The following is a 22,696-nucleotide window of genomic DNA, read 5'->3' on the forward strand; positions in this document are numbered from 1 at the left end:
TCTTGTATTTTTTAATTTAAAAAAATATCTTTTCATGCACTGAATTATTATTCAAAATCTTTATAAAATATTTGCAATATTTCATAGTTTTTTATACACAATGAAGAATGATATACATGTGTATGTATATATACACAAATGTTTATATTTGGTATGTTTTATATATAGTGGTATGTTTTATATATAATATATTTCTCAATTTTTTCTTCCATAAACAATCAATTTTGTACTGTCTTTTTAGAAGATACTATTATGGAAGCAAAATTTTAGTAATTCTCTGTTTAATGTTTTTGCTGCCATTCTTGTGAGTGATTTTTAAAAATTTAAAATGGAATGGAAACCAACCAAATTATTATTTTAAATTATTTTGTATTCTGTTTTCCAGCTATCATTTGGCACAAAAATAGCAAAGAATATGAAATGTAGTGCTCAATATGGGTCCATGAAATGCCTTCCTAGGGTCTGTTTCATGACGCTGTTCGTAAGTTAAGAGTGACTTTAAAGCCTGTGTATAGCTTTGGTAAAGGGTCAATAATGTGATTGATAATCGAATATCATCTAATATGACAGTCTTACTGAAGCATAGAGACCGTTAGATATTTTTCCAACTGCACTTCTCTGAGAAAATTTCAAATATTCAAATCTTGGATATATAGCGCCCTCTCTCGGCGATGCTTGTTTTAAATTAAAAAAGTGGCATTCAAACACTTATCTTATAAATTTAGTGATTAGATATCCAAAAGTTACAGACAAAGAACATATCTTGAAAGTTTTAGCCCATTCCATGATTTGGAATAGGATTTAATTGAAAGACAAAAACACACAGATATTTTAATTTGATCGGGTGACCCGATCAAGTTAAATTTCCATGTAAAATCGCAAAATTTATCCTGTAAAACACATTTTCATTTCATATCCTCCACATCATAAATGTTATAGGGCATATCCATTCATATTAGCTAGCAATGAATTGGAATAGTGATAGGTGCATTTTGGTGGATTTACCAAAACTATACACAAGCTTTAAGACTGAGGATAATTTTTTGCGGTAAATGATATTCACTATTAAATGTTCAATGGAGTTTATTTAGCTTGTAAGAAAATACCCCCAGTCACTCTTAAAGTCACTCTTCTTTACTTATAAACATCTTTATGAAACTGCCCCAGATGCCAGGAAAAAAGTCTTGTCCATGTATCAGAGGGTTTTGAGCTCGAATCCCAGCCTTATCACTATTTCCTTCAGCATAAAATTCATCCACACTGCGTCACAACCCAGGTTAGGTAAATGTATAATGGTAAGAAGGAATTCCTCAAAAAGCTTGTGAGCATCGATATCAGTAGGCTGGTAAGAGTGCCATGAGCACCTAACAAGGTAGATATGTATACATGTGCACATTAAACCAAGAAGCTTGTGCACAATAAAAATATACTTATTTTTATTTGTATGCTAGCCTTACACACAGAAATCATGGTCTGTATTAATTGAAGGGGGCTGATTTATAAACTTATTGTATCTCAGTTTAAAAACTGATCACACTAATGTACAACACAGCCCTAATGAATGTATTAACAAATACATCTTTTTTTTTGCTATGCCAAATTATTTAATACTTAACTAATTCCTTTGATGTGTTGAATGGTAATGTTTAAAGACTACCATTTGATAATAAGTAAACTATCTTTGGTGGTTTTGATATTTTCTTTCTAAACTTTTTGCTCTATTTTTGCATAATGATTTTCAATCAATGGCAATTATTCAATTGGTGAATTTTTAATGGCAATTACTCAACAAGTGAATATGAATATATATTTCATTCTGGTAATTTTAGTGGCAATTAATAACAAGTAAATGTATGAATAAAATTTATTCTTTTCATGTTTTTTTTTCTTTTTACTCTTTTTCTGTCACGATGCTAGATAACCCTAGCCAGATGGCATTTTTGTAATGACTTGTGTCATGACTGCAATATCATGGAATGCAACTCTCGTTAAACAGTAAATATGTTTAACTGAAATTTAACTAAATTTAATTAAATTGTGTATCATGGCTTGTGTGTTGTGGCCTTATCTCATTCAATTCTCATGATTTCTGTAATCCAAGTGCTCAGTCATCCATGTTTAATTTTCCATATTACATGTTTTAATGTCATTTAGTGTGGGGGACATCGTGGTCTAGTGGTAAAGAATCTTGTCTTTCAATCTGAGGGACATTGGTTCGATTCCCAGCTATGGCATGGTTTTCTTCAGCAAGAAATTTACCCATATTGTGCTGCACTCAACCCAGGTGAGGTGAGTGGGTACTCAGAAGAAATTCCTTGCATGCTTGAGAGCCTGATCAAGGTAGCCGTGCTAAAGCCAGGGTAATAATTAAATAATCATGTTAAGCAGGGCCTGCTGGGAGAACAGTTTCCGGAACTGAAGTGGCTACCCGGGGTAAAATATTTTATTATTGTATATATGTTGGTGTTTTATGTGCTATTCGGATTATGGATCACATGGTGGGTTAGAAAGTTTGCATTTGGGTCATGTGTATGATCTCTTGAGATTTATTTATACACACACTTACATGTATGTGCGATTAGATCCTGAAATTATACTTTATGAGGTGCTGAGTTCTGTTACCCTGGAGTTTGAGAACTCGTACCTCAGAGTTTGAGAATGTGCATACCTAAGCAAACTTCCAATTCTGGTTCAAGAAATCTTGTCTCTGTCAAGACTAAATTTCTCTCCTACCAAATTTAAGAAATATGACCCAATTTGAAGCACTCAAGGAAGAGTTGAGAACACACATTTGAATGTATGAACAACTAATAAGATCCATAAATGTGTAACTTTGAGTTTTGAAATGTGTATTTGATGAACATTCCACCTTTTTGCCACCCCCACCATAATGTGTCATGCACTCAGGCATTGTGTGGTAAATGTTACCTAAAATCTGTGTGATTATTATCCAATATTAACAAATGTATCTTGTAAAGCATCGGTGTACACCAGCACAGTACTAATGGAGGTGTATGTATAATGTCCTGAAAGTTTTATGTCTTTTATTATATTTTTTATAAACGATATGAGAGTGATGTGAGCTCTCTTGCAAGTTGCGTGTATATATTAATGTTCTTTCAAAATGGCTGCACATCGTAGAAAGTAGTTATGCACAAAGAGCCCCCTTTTTCTTGCAATATGTAGAACCAAAAATTAAATGGAATTCCGGAATAGCATTTTGCTCACAGAATTCACAGAAAAACATCAGTTTCAGTTGCAAAAGCAAAATTTTATCAAAAAAATAAAGCACAAACATTCACTAATAAAGCAAAAAGATTAAGAGGATTCAGCATGAGATTTAAATGTTTTGTTTTTTTATTGTTTACAGAATTTTAGAGAAAAACACAATTTTTCTGCCAAAAATAAAAATTGATTACCAAAGCAAAGCATGAATATTGACAAATAAAGCAAATGAAAAATGAGGATTCAGCATATGATTTAAATTATTTTTATATAATTCACAGATGCTTTATTTTTTTCTTAAATGAAATATGGTTATAATATTATGTGGTTGTTTAAATTATTGTGTATATAACACCTTAGAGTACCAAAATATATTTGCAAATTCAGGGAAATGCTTTAGAACTTTTGAAAAAGTGCTTAAAAAGAAGCAATTATTATATTTATTATAAACATTTTGCTGTCACAGGCTCCTTGTTACATGCTTATTATAAAAATTTTATTACTCAGATATACAGTTTCCATGATGTTTTGTATTACATTTTGCTTTATAAACTATTTCTTGCTATGAAACTGCAATTAATCTTTTACTGTATTGATTTTGACACATTTATGAATGCTTGAAATTACCAAATAATTCTAAAATACTTCCTTTTTTGTATTTTTGTACTAATTCACAAACAATGGTGCAAATGGCTCCAATTAACACCTAGTCTTCTGCGCAGACCCTCCACTCGAGTTAAGCGGTCTGAATATCGAGCCTATTTGTGTACTTAAGGCCCAAATTGAAACAGCAAAGTTTTATAGGTGCTAGTCTTGTATGAAGACTCACTTATTGATAAAAGTTATCAGGGTCTGGTGCAGAATCCATGTTCACTGTGCCTTGAATAGGCAACTAGATAAATGACACTTTATAAAACGCTCTATATTATTATCAGTTAGACTAACTACAATATTTATTAAAATGACTTCACTATTAAATGATGTTTAATTTCAGTGGTTCTCGCTATAATTAAAAACGGCTTTCCAGTTTTTATTAGTCATTAAGGTGATAACGATGCAGTCCGTTCTGCCATTCACATTATTAGAACCCTAATTAGAGCTGTAACATGATGTTAACAAATTCTGTTGGATGCATTGTTTGAATAATATCAGTGAACGTCATGTGACTCTTTTTTCTAAGTGAATTTAATAAATGGGTTATCATGCTGCATTACAAATCATATTGTTTCAAGGAAATAAAAAACATTTCGTTTGTTTTGCTAATTGAACAAAATGTTTCATCTTGTGTGTGTTAACATGTGCATCTAATAATAGTTCGGCTTTATTTTTTTTATGTAAAAACATTCCTGCAACAACATTTCATTGCCCAATCCACGAAGTGGCACACGCGACAGTTGATGCGCGTAATCACTATTCGAGATAGACGCAAATAAAGATTTTCACATTTTCAAGTGACCATTGATTGTGAAGTTTAACAGAATGAAGAATGCACATACCAAGAGCCAGGTATCTACTGCTGCATTCCATGTATCAAATGAACATCAAATCTTGACATAGCAGTGATTCAAACACAAGTGTCGATTTGTGCTTAGAAATGGCGCGCACCTGCGTGCCACTTCGTGGATTTTTTTTACAAAGGATTTGAAGGCTTGTGTCGCTTTTAACTTTAATTATCTCATTAATTAGAGAGAATTGGGTTCTAGATAAATAATAGACCATGACTACAGAATACTAAAATTGAAAGAAACTAAAAATTGACTTTTCACGCGATTTTTGGACGTTGTGCCACTTCGTGATTTGGATTCAGCAAAGAGGGTGGTCACTGCTTGTCTGCAGGCAAAGACACATATTTGAGTGAAGAATAGACACCAAACTGTGTCAAATAAGAAAGAGCCAGCCACAGTACATAGTGAATCTAGTCTCACTACAAAGTCTGCATTATGTGCTATGGTCTATGCGATTTGCAAAAATCAAAGGTCTGTGCCTGCAGAATATATATGACTACTCCGATACATAAGAAGTAAAGAAATAGACACGTAAGAAAAGGTGAAGGAATAGGATACATAAGAAGTGAAGACATAGGATTCATAAGAAGTGAAGAAATAGGATACATAAGAAGTGAAGAAATAAGATACATAAGAAGTAGTGAAAAAATAGGATACATAAGAAGTGAAGAAACAGGATACATAAGATGTGAAGAAATTGATACAAAAGAAGTGAAGAAATGGATACATAAGAAGTTAAGAAATTGATACAAAAGAAGTGAAGAAATTGATACAAGAGAAGTGAAGAAATGGATACATAAGAAGTTAAGAAATTGATACATAAGAAGTGAAAAAATTGATACAAAAGAAGTGAAGAAATGGATACATAAGAAGTGAAGAAATTGATACAAAAGAAGTGAAGAAATGGATACATAAGAAGTGAAGAAATTGATACATAAGAAGTGAAGAAATAGGATACATAAGAAGTGAAGAAATAGGATACATAAGAAGTGAAGAAATAGGATACATAAGAAGTGAAGAAATAGGATACATAAGAAGTGAAGAAATTGATACATAAGAAGTGAAGAAATAGATACATAAGAAGTGAAGAAATAGGATACATAAGAAGTGAAGAAATTGATACATAAGAAGTGAAGAAATAGGATACATAAGAAGTGAAGAAATAGGATACATAAGAAGTGAAGAAATAGGATACATAAGAAGTGAAGAAATAGGATACATAAGAAGTGAAGAAATTGATACATAAGAAGTGAAGAAATAGATACATAAGAAGTGAAGAAATAGATACATAAGAAGTGAAGAAATAGGATACATAAGAAGTGAAGAAATTGATACATAAGAAGTGAAGAAATAGGATACATAAGAAGTGAAGAAATAGGATACATAAGAAGTGAAGAAATAGGATACATAAGAAGTGAAGAAATAGGATACATAAGAAATGATATAAGATGCATAAGTGAAGAAATAGGATACATAAGAAGTGAAGAAATTGATACATAAGAAGTTAAAAATAGGATACATATGAAGTGAAGAAATTGATACATAGAAGTGAAGAAATAGGATACATAAGAAGTGAAGAAATAGGATACATAAGAAGTGAAGAAATAGGATACATAAGAAATGGTGAAGAAATAGGATACATAAGAAGTGAAGAAATTGATACATAAGAAGTGAAGAAATAGGGTACATAAGAAGTGAAGAAATTGATACATAAGAAGTGAAGAAATAGGGTACATAAGAAGTGAAGAAATTGATACATAAGAAGTGAAGAAATAGGGTACATAAGAAGTGAAGAAATGGATACATAAGAAGTGGTGAAGAAATAGGATACATAAGAAGTGAAGAAATTGATACATAAGAAGTGAAGAAATAGGATACATAAGAAGTGAAGAAATAGGATACATAAGAAGTGAAGAAATAGGATTCATAAGAAGTGAAGAAATAGGATACATAAGAAGTGAAGAAATAGGATACATAAGTGAAGAAATAGGATACATAAGAAGTGAAGAAATTGATACATAAGAAGTGAAGAAATAGGATACATAAGAAGTGAAGAAATCGATACATAAGAAGTGAAGAAATAGGATACAGAAGAAATGAAGAAATTGATACATAAGAAGTGAAGAAATAGGATACATAAGAAATAGGATACATAAGAAGTGAAGAAATGGATACATAAGAAGTGAAGAAATAGGGTACATAAGAAGTGAAGAAATAGGATACATAAGAAGTGAAGAAATGGATACATAAGAAGTGAAGAAATAGGATACATAAGAAGTGAAGAAATAGGATACATAAGAAGTGGTGAAGAAATGGGATTCATAAGAAGTGAAGAAATAGGATACATAAGAAGTGAAGAAATAGGGTACATAAGAAGTGAAGAAATAGGATACATAAGAAGTGAAGAAATAGGATACATAAGAAGTGAAGAAATAGGGTACATAAGAAGTGAAGAAATAGGGTACATAAGAAGTGAAGAAATGGATACATAAGAAGTGGTGAAGAAATAGGATTCATAAGAAGTGAAGAAATAGGATACATAAGAAGTAAAGAAATAGGGTACATAAGAAGTGAAGAAACAGGGTACATAAGAAGTGAAGAAATATGGTACATAAGAAGTGAAGAAATGGATACATAAGAAATGAACAAATGGAAAGGAGGAAATAGGATGCAGAAAAAGTGGTGAAAAAATAAGATACATAAGAAGTGGTGGAAAATAGGATACATAGCTCGCAAATTTTTCCACAGTGGAAGAAACAAAAAGAATGATTATCAAATAGTCTTTCCAGGGAGTGTAATTATGGGAGAAATTGCGGCGGTTAGCGAAGTTAGCGAGCCTTAAAAAAGTTGCTTCAGTCGTTTGAAATAATATGCATTAAATACAGACGATGATAAGGGTATATTATCAATAATTTAAACTTTAGAAGGATAGGATCAAGCAATACGTAAAAAGAGCAAATAGGGATTTTATACAGTCGAGTTTTGTTCAATAAAAACTTTTTAGCTCACTGGTCGAAAGTGAGATTAGAAAGGAAACAAAAATAAGGTCATCACTACTAGGAATAAGAGTGCCATATGAAATGATCATACAGGCGATCACAGGCCACAATATAAACTTAAAAAAACGTGGAAATATCACAATGATGAATATGAAAATGAAAGATTTCGAATAATCTTTAAGACTAGATTGGGAGATGATGCAACGTTCCAAATTTTGAGCAATAGGATACATAAGAAAGGAGGAAATAGGAAGCAGAAAGTGGTGAAGAAATAGGATGAAATTCATTTCAATTCGTGAGCGGGAAAAAACAGATTTATGAAACGGGACACTCTATTCACGTTTTGTAAATAATGAAAAGAATGAGTAATAGGGGATATTCATACATTAATAATGCAAGCACAAAGCGCGAGCAAAAAAAATTGATATTGTGATCTGAAACTGGAAAATGATTTAGATTGAATGGACAAGTTGAGTATCTGTATAAACATACGCGCGCGTGTTTCATGTTTAGACCTAGAATCTAGGTATTCTAATTATTCTTTTATCATGAAATCAAATCGAGCGCGAAGCGCGACCGTAAACTATTTGTTATTCCGATCTCAAAAAAGAGTTTTGACATAGGACCGGAACCTCCTAGACATGTCATCTTATGAAAATCATGACTGTCTTCCTATTCCTCTTGCTAAGCGCGAGATGAAACAAAAGGGACAATTTAATTATTGAATTAATATCTTATTCATTAATGCCTAATGAGGGTGCGAAATCTGACGATATTATGGCCTGAAAACTGGGCATTCCAAGCATTTTTGTAATTATAAATATGCTGTATCAGTTAATATATCTAAACCATTAAAGCGAGCGCAAATTGCGAGCCTAAATTTTTTTATACACTGTCATGAACAGGGGATTTAAAGTAATTTGTTGTATAATCAATATTGAGACATACGTATCTCGCCAATCAAAATGCGAGCGTGCAGCGCTAGCTGATACGTTTTTACAATCAGACCTGGAAAGGGATATTTTGAAAATTTTATGGAATACACGAAAATAAAAGGTACCTGATAAATCAAAATTTGCGAGGGCGCAGCGCGAGCAGAAAATTTTGATATTCAGACCATAAAACTGACATTTTTACAGAGCACTTTTTAAAAATCAATTTGTAAATCACACAAAATAATGAGAGTTCGATTTCTGAGATGAAATATGTTTTGTATATTGACTTCCAAACTTGATATACAAACTCTATATTGAACAAGATATGAAAATCACCTAACAGGCAATGCGAGCGCGAGGCGCGAGCGAAAATTTTAAATAGAGACATGAAAGGTGTTTTTTTTTTCATTTTCCAAGTCTTCCCTTCATTTTATTTTATTAGCTCGTCTCTTGCTCTTCTTTTTTCTCCTCTATTTTCCCTCCTTTTTTCCTTTTCTTTTCTTTCATTTCTTTTTTTTTCTTTTTTTTGCTCCGCCAATGGGGGGGGGGGGGGGCGGGCCCCTCGGGCCCCCACCTGGATCCGCCTATATTACATTGTTGTGTTAATTAATGTACTTTAAAGTCCCCTATAAGTGGATAAAATGGTAAAGATGAATATTTCATTAACGGCATTGATTTGAGCCATGTCATCAGTAACTAATCAAATAGCCTACTTTTGAAGAATACGGTAAGCCAAATATTTTTCATGTTTTTCGTACAAAATCCCCGCTTCCACAAAGATTCCACACGACCCCCTCCCATTTTCACGAAAGTATATTTAAAGCAATGTAATTGACGTCAAGCCTGTAACTATTCAAATGCAAACAAAAATATATCGTTGAACGCAAATCGCTGTATATAGCTGTAGATTCTGGTTTTGTACATGTATAACACGCCTGATATTTCCAAACAATTGGCCTCCTTCCAAAGTCCAATCCCTTCTCTCTCAACCTTTGTTATTCAAATGTATCACATTACGGATCTTGAGAAGTTCAGTCACGCGGATTGTGTCCTAGGAGATTAATTATCAATTCATGCCAAACACTTACGAAGGAAAACATATTCATAGGTTCATGGTTAGCACTGTTTGTTAGGTAAGTGACGGGATTTGTACAAATACAACGTGATTAGTAAAGCTCCCTACTAATTATCGCCAGCTCATCCAGCTGTATCTAGATGCGATGCCTGATTTGTCCCTTGGTGCTATGTCGGACATATATATATGACAGACGTTAAAAATTATTTGGAGCCATGTTTTCCTTGGAATGAGGCAGGTATAAGCAACTGCACTCTCAATTGCCGGGACTGTGAATAAATCCGTGTAGACTGGAATGGAATTATCAATTTAGATTTACTCCTAAATATTCATTGTTCAAGTCTCAAATTTAGGATCTAAATTCAAATACATAGAGATCGAAAAATATTTTTTTTTTCAGGATTCAATCTAAGTAATCCTGAATTCGATTGGTCCCTAACTACAGAACAACTACATTTATTTTAAATCCCTGTAACTTATACTGCGCATGAAATGGGTCCAATGGGTTAAATAGGTCTATATGTTGACTCACACGTATCACCCACCTTCCTCATATTGCTGTCCATACATGTACGCAACTTAAGTGTTTATTATTTTGAGACTCACATGGCGAAGATAAGTTACACGGATCACATGGCTTAATCAAGAACATGAATGTCGAAGACCTTTGGCTGTTATTGTGTGGTAAGAAAAAAACCCATAACACACTTGATTAATATATAGTGCTTCCTCTTTGTGCATCATTGTGTGAGGTATTCAATACTGCCCATAGAACGCTCTAAAACGCTGGAAACTACTCAACTGTTGGGGACTTGTTCAAGAAATTTTCTTTTTAAAGGTAAGCTAAATACGATTTTTTTTTAGAATGAATGTCACAAAGGACAATCAGATGAATGTTCATGAGGCGTAATCTGACTAAATAAATCCCATTGGGTAGTCTGCCGAATCGACGCCGATAGAGTCCATACCTTTTTGGGGTTTGTAGTCATGGAAGTGATGCGGGAGGGGGGTGACCGGGGGGAGGGGCCGGGTTACCACCAAATATTTTTCAAGGGCGCGTGCCTATTAAAAAAATAGAAAGAATAGTAAACGAAGGAGAATGAAAGAAGAAAGAAGGGACAAACAAACCACTAGCTGTAGTGCTCTAAAACGCAGACTTTCGGCACATAAAAAAATCCCCATTTCCCCGCAACAAAACAAAACCGTGTCACAGTGCACTGTACGTCAATCACACTGACTATTCGATACATTGTAGCAGCGTTGAGAGTACATTGTGCTTGCTATGTGTCGACTATGGAAATTTTGCCGATTTTCACAGTATTGAGAAGCAGTATTTTCACATTTTCAAATACTTTTTTTAAAACATTGTCACAGTGTTTTCACACTAAGCTGTGGGACAAATTTGTTTCTGGCAGGTTTGTTAATAGTAGGTCTCTACTTTCTTAGCACTAAAAACACTATGATTTTTCACGGGCATAATAGGAAAGGGAAGTGGTAGAGGGGGTCCAAATTTGCATGCCTTCAGAGTAGGCCTACGAACGACTTCAGGTATAAGGAAATCAGGAAAAATCTCCCAACATTTTAATGTAAGGACCAAGAAATATTCTGTCTTAATCAGTTTGAATGATGAGGATCACGATCACTCATCAAATGTTTTCTGTGTAAGCTAGAGGCAAAGCCCCACCACCAACCCTAATGATGTCCTCCAATTCCTAATGGACAAATCTAATCCGGCGATCAGTAATTTATAATCAGTGGCAGATCCATAGGGGGGGCAAAGCCGGGCCGTTCACCCCCTCCCCTCTGGAAGCCATAATCGAAATTTGTAATGTAAATATACCGTTTTAACTCGAGTGTGCATGCCCCCCCCCCTTGAATGACCTCCAATTTTAGTTGGAAACTTTTTTTTCCTTGTCATATTTTTCATCAGGAATACATGTATGTGCCCACAACCCCCCCCCCCCCCCATGGAAAATCCTAAATCCGTCCCTGGTTATAATTCATGGCGGACAAACACTTAGTATCGTGAAGTTATATAGTGATTAACTAATTTGAGAATAAAAGTGAAACCAAATCATTGACACCCATATCACTTCAATGTAATTAAAGATAATGAAAAGCAATTGTACAGACAATAAAGAAGGATGAATTTCCGTGCATTCGTAAACGGTAAATAGCGTTTAGAGTAGGGCAAAATTGACGGTTACAATCGTTTTATTTCCAACACGTTTGAGGCCCGTAGTAGAAATAGCTGCACACCAACGAGGCGACGACAAATTAAATCTACCGATAGTGGCGTTTTATTCGATATAACGTGATACACTGTAAAAACTCCAGGAACACCAGAGCGGAATCTACATGACCACATCAGTGAAGTGTTAAAACCACAACTATTTGGTTTTGGACTAACACCCGAAAGGTTTTTATAGGCCTATACATCAACAAGTGTAATATTGTATGTGTAGGCTATATTGTGTGTGATTACATCTAGGCTGACATTTGGCATCAATGGTCATTGGAAGGCCAAACTCAGGGATTGAACCTCGAACCTCTGCATCAAATTTGTAACGTCCCCATCATGCAGATACCACAGCGCCCTTTCTTATTCTATGGTAAAGAGGCCTATCCAAGGGGAGTTAGTAGCCTACATAAATCGAAAACGTTGTTTGTCTTTTCTTACTATAAGAATCTTCAACATGAATGGCGAGATGCTGCTCATCATCTTGCTGCTATGTGGGGCAGCGAAAGTGCAGTGCCATCCCATGTATCGCGAGACCAACTCGACCTACATGACGAAGAGAAATGAGTTCTTAGAGAAGGAAGCCGGTGTCGTCGTTGGTTCAAGTCTCGTGCTTAACGAGAAAGAAAAGAAGCTGAATGATTTTCTACTGAGTGCCAAGAAAGGCGAGGTTTCACGAGGTTTCAAGACAACGTTTCCACCAGCCGTGAACTTTTTAAAGGGTAAACCCCTTGTTGAGAACAGCACGGTCTTCCAAATCATTAGACGAATGCCGAAAGGTTAGTGATCAAAGGAACTTGAATTACAACAGCATCCGAAAATAAATCCATTATCTATATTTCTTGGATTTATTTGTTAAAAGATATTGTGCACAGAGAGGGAGAGAGGAAGAAAGGGGGAGGGGGGCGGGGCGGGTGAAAGATGTTTGTGATGCTAGGGGAACAAGCCTGTATCTTCAAGAATATGATACAATATCAAAGGTCAAGTCCACTCCAGAAAGATGTTGATTTTAATAACTGTGATATTCACAATTAGGTGAGTCAGTCGATGATGTCCATCAATCACTATTTCTTTTGTGTTTTATTGTTTGAATTATACTTTTATATTTTTCATTTTTTACATATTTGACAACAAGGACCAAGTTGACTGAACCATATAGTATAAAACAATGCAATCTATACATGTTCAGGGGGAATTAATCATTCTTTAACTTAACAATGAGGAGAAAATTAGAATATTTCATATAATAAACTACAAAAGAAATAGTGGGTGGATGACGTCATCAGTCTCCTCATTTGCATGCAGACCAGGATGCGAATAGAACTGTTTTGTGAAATTAAGCAAAACTTTAAAATGTCATAACTTTCTTATTTTACATCCGATTTTGATGGGATTTTCAGTGTTATGCTTTTTGGATTTTTTTCTTTTTATTCAAATCAACGTTTTGTTGATGTGGACTTGTCATTTAAGCAATGCAGTTCACGAAATAGTCTCTTTTCTATCATTTGTTTACATGATTTTCAGTCAAGTAAGTGCGAAGACACAAGTTATTGGCATGACGAAGAAAGATTTGTAAAATTAACTGTTGATACATATTGATTGATTGACTGCTTGCTTGATTGATTGATTGATTCATTGACTGCTTTCTTCTTTCAAACAGATTGACAAAGTAACAAAGCAATATATGGATAACAGAAATGAAAATTTCTACCTGTACAATTGTTCGCTTTTTTTCACGGTTGATCTTCAAGTAGGTATTTTCGTTAATTTGCAGGTGGTATTCTCCATATCCACGAGATTTCCATGGCCAATGCTAGCTGGGTGGTACAAAACATCACATACCTTCCGCACCTATACTACTGTGTTACCGACGATTACTATTCGTCCCTGCACTTCAACTTTTCGGCCACGCCCCCGTCTCAGAGCCCGCCAGATTGCGTCACAGAGTGGATGTCTGTTGCCAGCGCGCGTGCGCGGATGGGTGCCGAACTTTTCGATCAAATGTGAGTAGAAGACTTGGAGAGAGTTTCATGAAAGGGCTTTACAGGGGAGAGTGTCCATTGGCGACGGAGCAGAGGAATATCCTTTGTGTTTGGAGGGAGGGGGACCCAACAATAGCCGCTCCCCCCAAAAAAAGATAATCCTCTGCTCCGCCGCCAATGAGCGTGTCATAAATATTTTTGTCCGAAAAGTTGTCAGATCGGACATTTATTTTTCCTGCAACAAATGTCGATGAAATACTCTTCTAATAAAGCGCAGCGGTAGATTCTCTTCAATATATCGAATTCCAAGTCTGAAGAGAACGGGACCAAGATCATTTAATTTGTCGAAGGAATTTCAGCTATTTATCCGCCTTCTTAAAAATATACTTATTTTCATAATTTCAACATTCCTAAGGCATGCAATTTTAGGTCTTTAGTCATTCCTTGGTCCGATCAAAATTATTTGATTATGATGATCGGGTCAAGGAATGACTTAATTTAATTAAAGTTCATTTAAGTTGGTAGTATTTTTATGATAAGGCTGATAAAATAGCACAAACCTTGTATAAATGTATACATGTGTTTTCTTTTTTTCCACTTTATGTTTTCAAGAAATTGTTTCAATGCAGGTTACATCACAACATCACAATGGCTGCTCAAAATCCCGACGTAGCCTACCCCAATATTACAATGTCTTGGTTGAGGTTCGGCACTGCTCTACACTCCCTAACCGAACTCTTCTTCACAACCTCGGCTTTCCGGTTATTTATGTGGCACAGTCTGGAACGGATGATCCGGGACAATGTTCAATACGTCGAGATCCGAACCCTCTTATATCCGGTAATAATGCATTACATTGAAATACACTATTTAACACTATATGTTCATAAATAAATGAAAAAGAATTTTTCGAGAAGTTAAAATATTAAAATGCAGCTCTATTTTTTTCTTTCGAATTCATTATATTTCTCTAAGGAAAGGGTGAAATATGGGACTGTGAATTAGTCTAGAAGTAGTATGTAAGGGACATTTTTTCAGATATCATTGTACTCTACATTATAAACACATCGTGGGATAGACTAGCTGTTGAACATTTTATTCTTTGTAGCAGGGATAAACCTACACTCAATTTTTTTTCAGCTTCAAGATCTAGATGGCTCGACCTCCACACAGGAACGCACCCTCCAGGAGTACATTAGGGTATTGCAGGATTTCAAGAACCAGTATCCAGATGATTTTGTGGGAGGAAAAATCATACTTTCTTCACTTAGGTAGGTTAACCAGGCTTTAATGATAATCAGCCCCTTATCCTGCACTCACACAAATGAAACCGATTTTATAATGATTAAGGTATCACATTATTCTAGTGGCTATTTTCGGTCGTTTGGGATTGCTTTTGACTGTGTAACGGTAGTGTTACTTTCAATATTTGGATACTTAGTTAAACACCAGTTACTTAGATGTAACTCAGTATAGAATTTCATCAAAAACATTGCAAGAAATTTATACTTTGGAGGAAATGCGAGTGAGATGTGGAAGTTTTGATTATGTATTTTTAAGAATTTGAATTGTACGTTATGTTGCTAACGTTGTGAGAGGCCTTTTGAAGTTCTGGTAAAACGGGTAAAAGAGGAAGACAGAAAATAGGAGAGAGTGGGATGGAAGGAGGGATAGAGAGAGAGAGGGGGGGGGAAGGGGGAATGAAAGTACCATCTGAAACAACATCCCAACCTTCTCCAATTAACACGCAAAATGTTGACTAAACATCTAAAATTCTGATTTCATTTATACGTGACGCATCAAACAAAATAATGAAAATAAGTTTGTAGAGAGTATCACTGATAATTATAATTTTTTATTACTAGTATATTTTTACTTTAAGAAGGCATATATGGTGTTCAAAGTTTGAATAATTTTTCCCTCTCGGTAAAATCAAACTCTACTTTTTATTGCTTGCTTCCAGATACCCTGTCAACAGAACTCTTGTCGAAGATCAGCTAAATCTCGCAATGGACTTCCGGAAGAAGTACCCAGAATTCTTTGCGGGATATGATCTTGTAGGAGAAGAAGACAGCGGAGGACCTTTGATAGCTTACATCAATGAGCTTCTAACCCCGTCTCAGCTTGGGGTGGATCTACCCTTCTTCTTTCATGCTGGCGAAACAGGTATCGCAAGGGATCTACAGATTATAGAATTAATGGTTATATTGCAAATAAAAAGAACTTTCATTTCAAATTCAATTCAAAATTAAACTTGTTTCAAACATAATGCAAAACCATTATGAAAATGTACATATACACAAGCAGAATGTTTTCGCTTTCAATGGGTTTTTACATTCTTATGGTCATAATTGGACTCACGCTCTCACACACCATAGGGACTATACATAATTGCAAACACTTACACCCCACACACACCCTCAAACCGACCGTCAAATATTTTCATCCAGCTCGTGCCCACACATTTATCCTAACACCATCGCACATGAACACACACACACAAACAATTCCAATACATACCCACAGGTACCTTAACCACCATTGTACACCATTATCTTTATCCTCACGCAATTACACACACGCACCATTTAACCCACACACTCACACACCATTTCACTCACCACACTGACTCTGACACCTTCACAACCCCACACATGGGGACAAATTATCTGACACGTAACAGAACCTATCACGTCTCACACTCATCCACCCTGTCAAAAATTCATCCTAACTCATGCAAACGCACATTAATCAAACACAACTCGCTCTCACCAACAAACTCATCTTTACCCACAGTCAACTTCACACTCACTCACACACCGACACCTCGAAAACATGTAAAAAGTTACCCAGCCCCACGCCCACTCTTCTTCATGATATTCACGCTGACTCTCACAAGTTGTGTCACGACCCCACACATGAGCATGCACGTATCTAAACACGCCCTCACTTTCCGTCCAATTAAAAATTCTGACACTTGAACGCATGCTCCAGGCGCGGATCTAGTGGGAGGAGGGGGGGGGGGGGGCACAGAGGGCACGTGTCCCCTTTTGAGAAGAAAAATCAAAAATTTTAATGTAAAAATGCCATTGAAACCGAGGTGTGCGCCCTCTTTTGAAATTGAAGACCTTTTTTTGCTTGTCAAATATTTCCTCCGAAAAGTTTGCCCCCCTTTTGGAAAATCCTGGATCCGCCCCCTGGCATACTCATCCTAACCCACGCAACATAACACACACACCTTTAGACTCACCATCCACACAAGCCTTTACGCCCTTACACGTGATCGAACACAAATCCTAACACCGACAGATGTACACAAACCCACACACTTCGAATCACTATCACACACCACTATCTCTATCGACACCACTCACACACCATGTATCCTTTCACCCATCATTACTCCCCGCACACACACACACAATGGAGGTCAGTGTGTTGGTGGGGGTGTGTGTATGTGATATCCTATGATATTCCACAAACACACACACATACACACACACACCCAGAATACCATCCCCTCCCCACCCACTCTTTATCATAACCTCAAACACCCACACATGAGCACATAGTCCTAACCTATTCCCCCACATAACCTCTCACACGTACCCACACGCACACCCACTTTTTTCCACAAACGCCCCCCCCCCACACATGCACTCGAATTCATACTGCCTCTACTGGTCCCCTCATACAAAATTTGCTATTATTTGTCGCTGTGTAAAATGCTATCTTTTGTATTTTACCTGTTCTTTATTATTTTGTTTTAATAAGTTTTGCTTTACCATCTCAGGTTTTTTCCTGGATGTAAATAAAAGGCCATATATGGGCAATCAATCACTCATCAAATATATTCTCAACATTTTACTACTTCCCGACATTTTAAACTTCGTATTCAAAGATTCGTTCATTTTATCTTTTCCATTCCTTATAATTCTAACACCCAGAATAATATCCATCAATATTCAAAGGGAAATTTATCCCCTTTACAATGTTTCTACTTCATGGTGGAAATGATATTTATATTGTTTGTAGCCTATTGGTTTTAGTTATACCCCTAGATAAATGAACCATTTCTAATAAATGCATTTGTTTGTAGACCTGTGTGTTTTCTCGCTACCTTCCAGGCCATTCGAAATTCTGTATTGTGTAGGTTATTTTGATATTTTTGTTGTTTTTGTCTAATCCATTAAATTGCTCTTTCGGAAAAGGTGACTGAAGCAAAGGTAGCTACTCTGAACCCCGGCTTAACGTAACCCATGATCTATTAGAGTCTAAGTTGAAATATAGCGAAGCAAACAGTATATAAAAATAATTTGTGTACACTGTAATGTGTATTTTGTTTATTGGGATCCTTCCGTGTTTTGATGGTGAACACTATCGTATTTTTCATTTCAAACATAATTTCGAAAGAATTGAATACCAAATGTCATTAAAATTTGGTCACTTACAGATACATAGATACAGATAAATATAGTATATACATTCATATTTTTTAATTTATGATTGCTTTAATGTTTGATGATTATCATTTTAATGCTCGTAGATACATAATGATGTGATTGGGGAAGGTATTGTGGGGGTTGGCTTGAAGTGACCAAGTCACATGTATGACCATTATATTTTGCCGATTCTAGATATCTTCATTTTATTTTTACCATTAATTTTTAGACCTGGAAGGACTTGGGACTCTCATCCAAGTCTTATATTGTCTATCTTATAGAATTTTGATTGATCTTGTCTCTGATTTGTCTGTATTCTCTATGTGTTTTAAATGCCAAATGGATAATAATATAATCTAATCGTAGAGATTCATGTCACGTTTGGCCACCCATAGTTAAACCAAAACTTTAGACCATGGATTCTGCTGAACCGGAATTTAGAACATGGGCCAATCTTTACAAGATACCGTTTATTATGCTTTCATCATAGATTGGGAAGGAGAATTCGTTGATAGGAATCTAATTGATGCAGTCCTTCTTAACACCTCTCGCATTGGACATGGATACGCCATCAATAAACATCCTGTCGTCATGGAAACGATCAAGTCGAAGGGTATCGCGATTGAGCTCAATCCCATATCGAATCAGGTTTGGAAGAATTCCTCATAAACTTGGAAAACTTGTTTTAGGTGAAGACAGCTTGCTAAAAATAGGTCGGCCGCTGATGGGACAGCGGAATCAATGATCTTTCCGCGCTCAGGGCGATGCCTATTAAATTTAGGAACAGAGCATACGCAGATCATAAATCGTATCCGCCATCCTCTGTCTTTCATCGTGTTTTCAAAAGCTCCTTAAGAGATAAAGGCCTCCTTTTGTCCGTTCTATCAAAATAGGCTAAAAAATTAAGGAGGCACAACATGGCAATGGGGATGTATCTCTTAAAAAGTGGCGAGCGAGCGAAAACTTTGACACTTAACATTTTTTTCTAGATTTTGACATTGATAATAATTTTTGACCGTTTTCGCTTTTTTGGGTTCTGTTTTATTTTCATTTGTTGTGCAGTCTTTGTTGTGGTTAAAGGTTTTTTAATGTTTTTTTTTTTTGGGGGGGGGTGCCACAAATCCACTCCAAATACCCACACCAGTGCCCCCCCCCCCCTCTTTGCAAAACATTTGAGTCATATCAATGTCTTTTAAAAACGGTTTTCATTGTCTGTTGGTATTGATTCCTTATTATCACGGTATAACTATTCTTCCATCATTTTAAAAAAAAAATTGTTTAGATTCTTCATCTCGTACACGACCTGCGAGACCACGTTGGAGCCGGCCTCATCGCTGATGATTTCCCGGTGGTCGTCAGCTCCGACGACCCCATCGTTTGGGAGGCTTTACCCCTTTCACACGACTACTACATGGCTTTCATGGCTATGTCTGGAGAGAGCACTGGTTTAACTCTTCTTAAACAGCTAGCCATAAACACCATCAAGTAAATATCATCTATAGTTGCAGTAGTAGTAGTAGTAGTAATCGTCGTCGTTGTCGTAGTAGTAGTAGAAGTAGTAGTAGCAGCAGCAGCAGCCGAAGCAATAGTAGTAGTAGTAGTAGTAGTAGTAGTAGTAGTAGTAGTAGTAGTAGTAGTACTAGTAGTAGTAGAAAAGGCAATAGTAAGTAGTAGTAGTTGTAGTAGCAGTAGTAGAAGTAGTAATAGTAGTAGTAGCAGCAGCAGCAGTAGTAGTAGTAGTAGCAGTATCAGTAGTAGTAGTAGAAGTAGTAGTAGTCAGTAGCGGACCGTGACCCGGAGGAGACAAAGCATGGGGGGGGCACTGCATTGTCTGTGAACAATCCTGTGCCCCCCCCCATGATTTGTCTCCTCCGGGTCAAGGTCCGCCACTGGTAGTAATAACAGAAGTAGTAGTTTTAGTAGTAGTAGTAGAAGTAGCAGTAGTAGAAGTAGCAGCATTAGTACAAAAAAATGCAAAACATGCCACATGAATTCTCTTTAATGTGATTTGCCTAAAGAAAAATAAACACTTTGCGGTTTAACAGAATATTGGATACCAAAAGGAGGTATCTGTATTCCTTTTAATCCATTTTTTTGTTTTCTTTCCACAGATATAGTGCAATGACCCAAGCAGAGAAATCAGCCGCGTCGACTTTATGGCAGGCCAAATGGGACAGATTTATCACCGAGATGATCGCAATGTACATCAGTAGAAGAAGTCCTATTGATTAACAAAACAATGTCATGAAATCAAATGGCTGATCGAAGATAGTAGCAATAGATGATTTATTGTTTATCATTTGGTCTTTATTTTTATGAACGGAAATCCGGGGACGGTTTCATGAGATTAATCGCTATAACCATTTGAACATTTCTCGTTCCTGAAAGTTGCCATCGTAACAGTCAGCTTCACAGGCCAGTGCTTCAGCAGCCGATCAACCTGTCGTTCAGTCAACGCTGACAGTTCTTGGGGGACAAATGTTTATGATACACCATTAGATCAACCTGATTCATACTTACGTTTCAAATTTTAATTTTGGGATCTGTTGAACGATGTGTTGGCATTAAACATGATCAAACGCAAATCTCATTACGTCTGTTTAGGCTTAGCTTGAAAGGCTTATTTCATGCTGTTTTGTTTGAACTTAACTCTTTCTTCAACTGGTCCCTGTTACGATTGTTTGATAGAGGCTGACAGTTTTCAACAGTGGTGGCGCTAAAGAGGAGGGGGAGGGGCTATGGGTTGTTCCAATAAATTTTCAATCAACGAAAAGGGGGAAAGAAGAGAAGAGAAGAAAATGAAAGAGAACAACATAGAAAGGCGTACATACCTTGCACCTCTTTATCTCTGTAAAATTACAGGCTGTAATGTAATTAAGGGGGAGGGGGGGGGGGGGGTTCTGCTTGGTCAAATTCCCCATCTCTATCATTGACTGCTTTTAGGTAGTCGCCTAGTGAGTATATTTCGCGACCTTTATATGAAATAACAATTTGTGAACGTATTTTTATTACTTTTACCACGAACAGTTTCGTATGTTCTGTACAATTAAAATGATGTTTGCTACGCTGTGAATTAATTAAATGAGCTTCTAAAAACTATTTCAAGTGTTTCGAAACATTACACTAGATGCAAATGAAAAAATGCCATAAACTGGTCAGCCGTTTATATGTACAATATATTCATATTTATATCTATGGTTTCTCTTCACATTGGGTGACCGGTACATGATCGTGACTGCACATGAGAAATTCCAAAGTTATGACATTAAGAAATATTGTAAAAGCCCAAATTATGGACTGTTCTAAATAAATGATTTATATTTAGTTTTAGTGGATATGTGTATCATTCTTGTCTCTGGGTACCTAAACTACTCGGCTACTATAATACTAATCCTCTTCCTCTCACCCTAACATTAAACAGCAAATGTAATGAAAGATCGAAGCCATTGATTGCAATGCAATTGATTTTTTTAATCTAATAATTGCAAGTGAATTGTCTAATGGTCTCCAAAATGGTAAACGGTATAGGCCAAAAAAAAATATAGTGTATTTCTTTAAAATTTTGATAAGCGTCTATGCTTAAGCCATTGAGAAAGTATATTTTTCAAAGCCAGCTCATATGCTACAAGCTACTTATAGTATATTCAATTTAATCTATTCTAAACCTAATATTAGACTAACTGGCATTTACAATTGTATGTTAAAATACGGTAATATAGTTTATACATGAGATTAACGCAATTTGCTGAAATCTTCTTACTATACGTTCTACATACTGAATAATTATAAAATATGACATAAAAAATAATGAAAATAAACGAAACTAGATGATCGGAAAAAAATAAAACAATGAAAGCATATTTGGCAATTTTTTGTTTCAAGTGGTAAACTTCCGGCCTCAATATGCTTTAAGACTTCAAGAAGTCGATATAAGTCTATTGCGATATTAGATTAACCAGTGCCAAACCATATTATTTCAAGTTGCTTAGTAAGTTATATACAAGCTTAGTATTTCTTTGAATAAATAAACATGGAAGATCGCGCAGCACTTGATGCAAAAAGCAAGTGAAAACGTGAAAATAGATTGTTTCAGGTGTTAAAAAATACAGCTTTTGTCAACACCGTGTAGCATATCATTTGTAATATTATGCAATTGTACGAGTCCCCAGTCATTCTGAAAGCATAAAAGTGTGGTTGGAACAATTCCAGTTTTGACCCCCCCCAAAAAAAAGGGCACTGAAGAACATTTTCGCCTCAGGGCGAACCTGCCCCACCCCGAGGCAAGTTCGCCCGT

The 22,696-nt window shown here is 35.8% G+C and overlaps 1 protein-coding gene across 2 annotated transcripts; it reads left to right on the forward strand.

The window, feature by feature from the left end:
• Window positions 1-10,157: 10,157 nt before the first annotated feature.
• LOC121420977 (adenosine deaminase AGSA-like) lies at window positions 10,158-20,988 on the forward strand. Of its 2 annotated transcripts, XM_041615544.1 has the most exons (9): window positions 10,158-10,577; window positions 12,426-12,757; window positions 13,753-13,981; window positions 14,590-14,800; window positions 15,101-15,231; window positions 15,924-16,126; window positions 18,893-19,050; window positions 19,685-19,887; window positions 20,514-20,988. In XM_041615544.1, the coding sequence occupies exons 2-9, from the start codon at window positions 12,436-12,438 to the stop codon at window positions 20,632-20,634; spliced, it is 1,578 nt and encodes a 525-aa protein (XP_041471478.1). In that variant the 5' UTR covers window positions 10,158-10,577; window positions 12,426-12,435; the 3' UTR covers window positions 20,635-20,988. The 2 variants fall into 2 exon arrangements, with proteins under 2 accessions (XP_041471478.1, XP_041471477.1); XM_041615543.1 differs by lacking the exon at window positions 10,158-10,577 and having other exon boundaries at window positions 11,888-12,757.
• The last annotated feature ends 1,708 nt before the right edge of the window (window positions 20,989-22,696 follow it).

Source organism: Lytechinus variegatus, chromosome 9 (genome assembly GCF_018143015.1).
Source record: "Lytechinus variegatus isolate NC3 chromosome 9, Lvar_3.0, whole genome shotgun sequence".
Taxonomy (NCBI): Eukaryota; Metazoa; Echinodermata; class Echinoidea; order Temnopleuroida; family Toxopneustidae; genus Lytechinus; species Lytechinus variegatus.